Source organism: Glossina fuscipes, unplaced genomic scaffold (genome assembly GCF_014805625.2).
Source record: "Glossina fuscipes isolate IAEA_lab_2018 unplaced genomic scaffold, Yale_Gfus_2 241, whole genome shotgun sequence".
NCBI lineage: Eukaryota > Metazoa > Arthropoda > Insecta > Diptera > Glossinidae > Glossina > Glossina fuscipes.
The window spans coordinates 162,513-170,684 of NW_023998584.1; the positions used below are offsets into that span (position 1 = coordinate 162,513).

The window sequence follows — 8,172 nt, forward strand, 5'->3', positions numbered from 1 at the left end:
ACGTGTTCCTCTGGCATCATGTATAAAGGTTCTTTACAAATATGGAACCAGAATCGATTTAGCGATTTTTTGAATTGTTGTAATTATGATTTCAAAAATTTGCTTACATATAAGATCGAATTATATCTTTCCAGTTATATCGCATTATGTTCAAGAACACTGGGCACTGGTCCATAATCAACACCTAACGAATATTCACGAATTTGAGCTTTTGGTCAGTAAAAATTGTTCTTGTGACAAGTTAGTGGTATTTCGTTATTCCACAAGTTACTTAAATCTTTAAATCTCTTATTTTTACATTTGCATGGATGCAGATGTAAAAAATGCTTTTAGTAGAAAAAGGAAATCTAACTGTTTTGACTGAAATCGGTACATTTATGTTGTAATGTTTGAAATCAATACAAGTGAATAAGTGCGTTTGAAAGTTCTAGCAAACACGGGAAGTATTTCATCAATCATATAGCTAGCTAATGTACCGCGATAAATAAATTCTAAGAATAAACTCTTAAAAGCTTTAGCATCTAAAGGCTATCGGCTTTTATTAAAAACTCTACCGCACTTGAGGTTCGAACCCACGACCATTGCTACTCAGGCAGATTCAGAGAATGTAGTAATACTACTATGTAGAAAGAAACATTATCGCGTTCGTAATAAGCTCTTTTAGTAAACAGAACTAATTTGCATATTTAGCCTTCCATATAGATAGAGAGGTCAAGAATTTTGAAATGTAAACACTGGCACGTGCATGGAAAATGTAAACAAAAATTAGAATTTGCAAATACAAGCGCGTACGTTCCAAGGTTTGGCAAAAAACACACGTACGCTATCAGAATTTCAAATAACAAACACATACGTATCAGAATCAGAAGGCAACCACAAATTTCAATTGTATCAGAATTTGCAACACAACCGCTTACATGAACTGGAAGGAAAATTCAAATCCAGCCAACTTCATATCAAATAATATGAGCAAAAGCTAACAGTTCGATAATGTTTGTAAATGGGAAACGAATAGACATATAGGCAATTATAAATTTTTCCTACAAAACTTCAACATATATATTTTGTAAATTTAAGTTAAAAAATTGTTATAAAAGAAAGCAAATTTTCCCACAATGTTTATTGTAGCTATTACGGGTGGAATTGCGTCTGGAAAGAGTACAGTTAGTAGAGTTTTTCAAAGAAATGGCATTCCAGTTGTAGATGCGGATGAAATAGCTCGAGAAAGTGAGTCTTTTTGCGTTTTAGTTAAGTAATTATTCAATATCATTGAGGTCATGACCAGTTTGCATTTTGAAAAATGTTTTTATTATAGTTGTAATGCCTGGAAAACGTTGTTGGCATAAAATACGTAAAGAATTCGGTGATGCAGTATTACTACCTACACGAGAGATTAATCGAGCAGCTTTGGGGCGAACTGTATTTGAAAATAAAGAATTAAGAGGACGACTTAATATGATAACACATCCGGTAATACATCGCACGATATTTTTCCATGTTATTAAACATCTGTTGAGTGGAAAACAGTGGATTGTGCTGGATTTGCCGTTATTGTTTGAGACTGGCATTTTAATGGATTTAATCTATAAAATAGTATGCGTAACCTGGTAAGATATATTTTAGTCCTCTATAGGGTTTACAACTCAAATATTTATATGGTCTAGAAATAGACCATGAGAACACTGATTACATTATTAAAGTCGCCAAGGTAACTACGAAATTTCGTACTGCCTTTTTTATCTGGAGTGATTTGATTGCTTAATGCCAATTCAATACCTTTTCAGTGATCCTGAAACTCAACTACAACGTTTAATAGCACGTAATGAACTGTCAGAAGAAGATGCTCATTTGCGAGTTAATTCACAAATGCCTTTGGAGAAAAAATGCGAAAAATCACACTTTGTTATAGATAATTCAGGATCCGTAGAGGATACCGAGGAAGCAGCTTTAAAGATTTGCAACATGTTGACGGAGAGCAAGCAACATTGGCGTAACCGCCTTACATTTTTAGGTTTCGTGTTTGCCATATTGTTTTTTATTTATTATTTGAACAAAATCTTCAGTTTTTTGCCAGAGATTAACATCGTTGCTAGATGGAAATAAGTAAAATATTTTTATACATATATATTTTGCGTGCAATTTAAAGCATTTATTACAGTAATTGTATAAATAAAATTAAACTATTGTTGCCAGTCTAGTAAGAAAATATAAAGGAAAATAGCGGATCTTTATAAGTTTTATTCTGTCGACTTATTCATTTCTTCGCGTTGCTTTTGCAACATTTTCTCTTCCAGCTTATGTAGGCGTTTATTCATTGTTTCCAAGGATGACATTACCTTCTCTTGTATTTCACCGTAATGTTTCATGGCTAAGATTAAGCTTTCTTCAATCGTTTCACTTTGTCGAGCTATTTCCTCATTTTCCATATTTATATGTAGCAAGTCGTCCATACCCTCCTCCGCGGGTATGTTACGAAAGTATTCTGCTCCCAATGTTGGTTCAAGGTCTCTTATTTGTTCCAATTCAGCAAATTGTAAATGCAGATCATGGCTAATAGCATTTAAGTAGACTTCTTTAGCGCACACTTGTTGGCTTTCCTCCAGAAAATTTGGGTCCAAGTATTTCTCCAACTCGTCGGTACGATTCATAAGCCCTCTGATTTGTTCACGTCCAGAAATTGCTTCGTTCATAATATTATTTGCTGATATTAATGAATCCACTATATTTTCGGTAACTGTCACTGTGCTGTTCGAATCACTTGTATCTGTGGTGCAGGTTGCAATTGCAGTCGGCACAGGCCCCAAAATTCTAGACAGAGTGTCTATGCGTTTTTCTAAAATATCTAAAGCTTGCATATTTATATGTTTTCAGAAACTTTTATCTTTATTTTTGCAGCAAGGTTTGTGAAAATCCACAAATAAATTGAATAATTTGGACGAAATGGTTTATATTGAACTAAAAATATGTTGTACTCTCAGCTGTTTTGTATGCATTCGTCATCATTAATATAAAAAAAAATAAATAGGGTTCCGTAAGCAAGTAATCATAAGCGCATAACATCCTCATAAACCAAAAATTATCTTCTATGCAAAAAAACAAACAGATTCGTAAGGCAATAACAGTCTCGTAAGAAAAAAATGAGCTCATGAGCATAAAAGTGATCTCATAAGCGAGAAAACGTGCTCGTTCGTTGCACTCTTTCAAACGTTGCAAAGCAAAATCGCATGCAATTCTATGTTTTTAAGCGACTATGCGTTATATAGCAAAGCAAAGCAAAGCGAAATCGCATGCAATTCTGTGTTTTCAAGTTTGTTCGGCCTCATTTTCAAAGGAGTGTAGCCAAAACTTAATTATATTTTGAAATAGAATAAGAACAATGAGAAAAAGTTTAATGATCCATTTTTAGGAACCCTCAAATGTTAGTTATGGAAGTACTTTTTGATTTTGAAATCTTTGCTTGACTTTTAACAGAGCTCTCTTAGATTACTTTGCATTTTCCCGACGGAGATTTGCATTTTTAATTTTGCAGTGCCGACGGCAATTTGCAATGGATTTAAACATTTTATGAGAAACTTATAGCTGGCGGCTTTGCATTTTAACAGAGTTGAATGTGTTAGTTGGGCACTCAACCATTTTTAGCAGTTTTTTATTTATTATAAGCGACTCTGTGCTTTGACTTTCAACAGGGAATTTAGCGAGAGCGTTGTTTAAAAATTATGACGGTTTAATTCCAAGCTAACTTGTAAAATAAAATAAAGAAATTTTATAATCGCGAATTTTATCAGCTTTGTAGAATCGAAAGGCAGTTTACGTTACAATTTAATATTTTGTTTACTAGCTTGTATCTAAAGGAATACCAAATTTTGTCGTGGATTTTATTTTGTCGAAAATATTGAAAGTGCTTAGAGAAGTGGTTTACCTGAATGCTCGTGTTGCTTCTTTTACTTACTTAGGCGAAGTGACTGACTGACTGAAGTGACTGCATAGACTTGAACGGGTGACTGGAGTTGTTCTTTGCATTTGCCAGAATCGAATCCCTTTTGTCGGTAAAGCTGGGCCTTCAACATTGGCGTTAACATTTTTGTTAAGTTGGGTATTTAACCATTTATTTATTAAAAGCGACTCTATGCTTTCAACAGGGAATTTAACCATTTATTTGTGGCGCCTACCAAGGGTGGAAAACCGTGCTTATATGCTTAATGTATCTTTCTCCGTTATAAAATTAATTTAATTAATTTACGCGAACTTATTTCTTGAGCAGTTAAAAGTTGCGCATTAAAAATCGATCCATTATGGTCCACAACAGGATTGGGAATTTCTTTTATTTTGATGTGTTGCTTGCAGTTTTTTGATTTAACCGCAACATTTGGTTGAAGAGAGGTTTAATTACTAAAATTAACAGATTTCCTAGTGCTTTTGGAGCTGGTAGCTTCATTTCCATTGTTATTCAGGTCTTTTAAGTCAATCTTTCTAATGTCTTCCTTTAACTCTTTTTCGTCATCCGAATCAACAATTATAATATCTTTGTCAACCTTATACGCCGGAATTTTTTCGGCCCAAAGCATCGGCATCGTAAACGTTTACGATCCCCTCTTTTTGATTTCGATTTTATAATTGTTTCGCTTGTTGCTGTTGACTTTATTTCTTCAAAGCAACATTTCTTAGGACAACTTTTGAAATAGTCGATAACAGCCTTTGATTAGATGACTGATCTTTTAAAACGCTCAGATTTTGGCACTTACTAGGCGTTTTTGGGTTTCTCGAAACAGCTTTTCTTATCGTTTTTGCCGGCGCTTTTCCGTTAACTTGATTTTCTGTTATTTCGACTGCTAATGCTAATGGCGCCTGAAGTTCAGTTAAGTTTCTGACTTTAAGTTTATTTAGTTGACTCATTGTTGATCTATTAAAGTTATTGATAACAGAAATAAAATAAACCAAACACAATGTAGAAAAAAAATTATCAATAGCACACAAGATTTACCTTAGTCTTAAAACTAGAGTTGCCACGCTTATTTGAATAAAAACCGATGAATGCCTTAGGGTAAATCTCTATTTCATAAATATGCGCCACTTATTTTATTATTAAATGCAGAGAGGTACTCGCTTATCTGAAAGTTGACTTTCGTTCGCGACTAAACCGATAATTGATAAACGTTTTCGTCGTGATCGCGTAAAACGTTTGCGTCAGTTTTGTCGTTGCAAAATCAAATGCCACGCCTATAAAAATTGTATAAAACTATTCAGGAGACGTACAAGGGGAGATAAATGCTTATTTTTTATACATTTATATATACAAGATTATATATTATATTTCAAGCACTTGTACGAATATATGGTAAGAATTAACAGAAAATTTTTTTTTTTTAGGATTCTAATTTTTCAGGAGTACCGACATCTGTTTAGGAACTTATTGATAAAGGTTATATACGCTGGCGAAATATCAATGAATTTATAGATAAATCAAAATCGGTCGTAGAGTTTTACCGTGCCTATTGCGACCTAGAGCTTCAACACAAATTTATGTGTTGATATGGTGGTTGTTTTTGTTTTTGGTTTACCTAAAAATAATGACAAAATAAATATCATAAAAATTATTATTAATATCATTGCTTACATATATTATGCGTAATAATACTTGTGTATTATTACTGAGGTGCGCGAGGTGCCCTCATTCGTGCAACTCAAGCGGTGCCGCAAATCATAGCTGTTAAGAGGTGGGCGCACTGGTGAACGCGACTCGCGCCGTCATTCGCAGGTTGGCGCCGCCCAGACGTGACAACCACGCCGCCACTCGTTGCGCATTTTTTCTGAAATAATTCCTATTAAAATAAAAACAAATAAATAATATAAATTATTATAAAAAAAAAAATTTGCAACTTACTCTTACTTCATACATCTGATTTACTTGTGATCCAAACACACCGGCGATTGTGGGCGAGTTTCACTCTCCTGAAGAGGTGGACTTTGTAGACAAATCAATGATTTACGATGGGTACGATGAGATACACTTATGATCAAAGATGTTAATACTAACCTGACTGTTCGATGGGTTGTCCCCTTTCTTGGGTGCTTTCAAATCGTGTTGTAAGCTGTTAAGAGGGCTTCCAGAAACCAATGTTGCTAATTTAATTTCCAAATGCACAGTCGTTTGATGCACTTCAGTTGATTTCTCAGAATCCACAGTAAATTGATTGGCCTCCTGTTGGGGATATCATTCGTCGCCACAGATGATTGAGGCTTTTTCATTTCCGCAGGTGTTGGCGGCGGCGGAGGTGGCGTTGTCATCCTAACATCTTTATCTTTAGTTAAGTTCATGCCGAGTTACGACGTCTTGTTGTGGCTAGAATTGATTAGCTAACCGGTGGAGGAATGAAAACACGGGAGTCTTTCATTTTTGTTAAAAGCTGTAATTTATCTCATTTCTATTTTCTACGTTGATGGGCTCGAAATAGAAAAAAATTCTTGGCAATTTCGGAAGGCTTCAGTTCGATCAAAATTTATAATCAATTTGGTCGTGTCCCGGTTTATTATCCATTTATAAATAACAATTTGGTCGTGTCCAGATTTATTATAAATTTATTCGATTTTCATAATCCAGCTGCGGATTTCTTCGTTCATTTTCAGCAGCAATATGCAACCATACATCTAAGAAAATAAATTATTTCAAATCATTTTTGGTAATCCTCTTTGGAATTGTCACCCATCGTAAGAGATAGTCATGGCTGCCTCATCGTTCGATCACTTTCAATCATCAAGTGAACGACATATTTTTGTTGATCTATTATCATATTTTTGTTCGGACTGAAATCTTAAGAAGATTGTTTGATAAAAAGTCATAACGTTGCTGGACATATAGTTTTTTCATTTAAAGGCCTGGCCCATTTTTCTTTTGTATACCAAACAAAAGAAAAGAGATTAAGATAATTTATTTTACATCTTAAAATTACTTTTCTAAGTTAGGTTTAGTTTGTATGAAAAGAAAGCAACAAATGCTATAAAACCAGTGCAGAGTGTTAATGACGCAGCCGATGCAGAGAAGAATAGTCCATTGTCTCAATAGCAGTCATTCGACAGGGTAAGTTGAGGCAATTAATGTTGACTGTGGTAATGTTCGTTCGTGCTTCTATTCTGTCCTTATCCTGGCCCTTAGCGTTTTCCTTTTAGAAGCGTGCCGGTACGTATATGCAAGCATGCAGAAAATCTTGCCTAACCGTCCAACAGTCCGAAAGGAAACGGCTTTCTGTCCTTCCCATTCTGGGGTCATAAGGGCCAAAGTCGCAGGACTTGTTGTGGTTCTGCATGTAGTTATACGTATAACTTCATTGAATAAAGGAAGGCCAAAGTCGGCGTGAGTTTCAGCTAGAAGAATTGTTGTATGTTGTACGACAGAAAATCGAGCAAAGTTCGGTTGAAGTGGAAGTACATCAAAGCGCAAGATGGAGGTGCATCGAGCGCCTACTTTTTCATGAGACAAGGGACCCGCAATCTGTATAATGATGCAAGAAGCCGATAAGCTAGTGCTATTGAAATAAAGATGATCTTTTATGAATGATGTTATAAAACCGATAGGTTGGAATAACGAAATACGTCATCGATGTCATAAACAATGCTGTTTAAAAGAAAAACATCAGTTGCTGAATGGATCATATTGATCTTTAACAATGTTATAAAGCCGATCCATTAAAAACTGTTGCTGTTGCTATCATTCTAGCTTTGTGTTTATCTTTGTGTCTACTTTTGAGTCTACTTTTGTGTCTACTTTTGAGTCTACCTTTGATTTGTAAACAATTTCATATGCTTTCTTTTGAATTCTCGACCTTTGTGCCTTCTTATGTAAGGCACTAACTATATATGCGTTAACTAGGTTTCATTTTCGACTTTTGGCCTTTTTAACTATTACTCAGAATTGTTAAAACCAGCATATGCATATTGCAATGTTCAATATTTACAAATGGATCAAACTCAAAAAATTCAAGTGGTCGATTTACGAAGATAGTTTGAGGACTTTTACGCTTAGAGAAAATACAAAAAGACAAAGGTAAAAAGAATATTATTGAAAGAGTTATCTATGCAAATATTACCAATTGGAAATATTCAAACTTGAAAAAAAAAAATTTGGATGAAAATAAACGAATGTTTGAAGAGAAAAAAACCTGCTAAATTGATTTCAAA

The 8,172-nt window shown here is 34.4% G+C and overlaps 2 protein-coding genes across 3 annotated transcripts; one reads left to right on the top strand and one right to left on the bottom strand.

Annotated features, from left to right (window-relative positions):
• Positions 1–1,002: 1,002 nt before the first annotated feature.
• On the top strand, positions 1,003–2,161 carry LOC119642693 (dephospho-CoA kinase). Of its 2 annotated transcripts, none has more exons than XM_038041926.1 (3): positions 1,003–1,227; positions 1,286–1,607; positions 1,785–2,161. In XM_038041926.1, the coding sequence occupies exons 1-3, from the start codon at positions 1,116–1,118 to the stop codon at positions 2,101–2,103; spliced, it is 753 nt and encodes a 250-aa protein (XP_037897854.1). In that variant the 5' UTR covers positions 1,003–1,115; the 3' UTR covers positions 2,104–2,161. The 2 variants fall into 2 exon arrangements, with proteins under 2 accessions (XP_037897854.1, XP_037897855.1); XM_038041927.1 differs by having other exon boundaries at positions 1,009–1,227; positions 1,316–1,607.
• On the bottom strand, positions 2,151–2,992 carry LOC119642694. Its single transcript, XM_038041928.1, has one exon. The coding sequence runs from the start codon at positions 2,853–2,855 to the stop codon at positions 2,238–2,240; it is 618 nt and encodes a 205-aa protein (XP_037897856.1). The 5' UTR covers positions 2,856–2,992; the 3' UTR covers positions 2,151–2,237.
• Between the last annotated feature and the right edge of the window lie 5,180 nt (positions 2,993–8,172).

Bases quoted from the DNA above. Each gene is read 5' to 3' on its own strand.
- LOC119642694 (XM_038041928.1), bottom strand. From the start codon at position 2,855: ATGCAAGCTTTAGATATTTTAGAAAAACGCATAGACACTCTGTCTAGA.
- LOC119642693 (XM_038041926.1), top strand. From the start codon at position 1,116: ATGTTTATTGTAGCTATTACGGGTGGAATTGCGTCTGGAAAGAGTACA. The intron at 1,228-1,285 runs GTGAGTCTTTTT...GGTCATGACCAG, and splicing joins GGATGAAATAGCTCGAGAAA to TTTGCATTTTGAAAAATGTT. The intron at 1,608-1,784 runs GTAAGATATATT...ATACCTTTTCAG, and splicing joins AAAATAGTATGCGTAACCTG to TGATCCTGAAACTCAACTAC.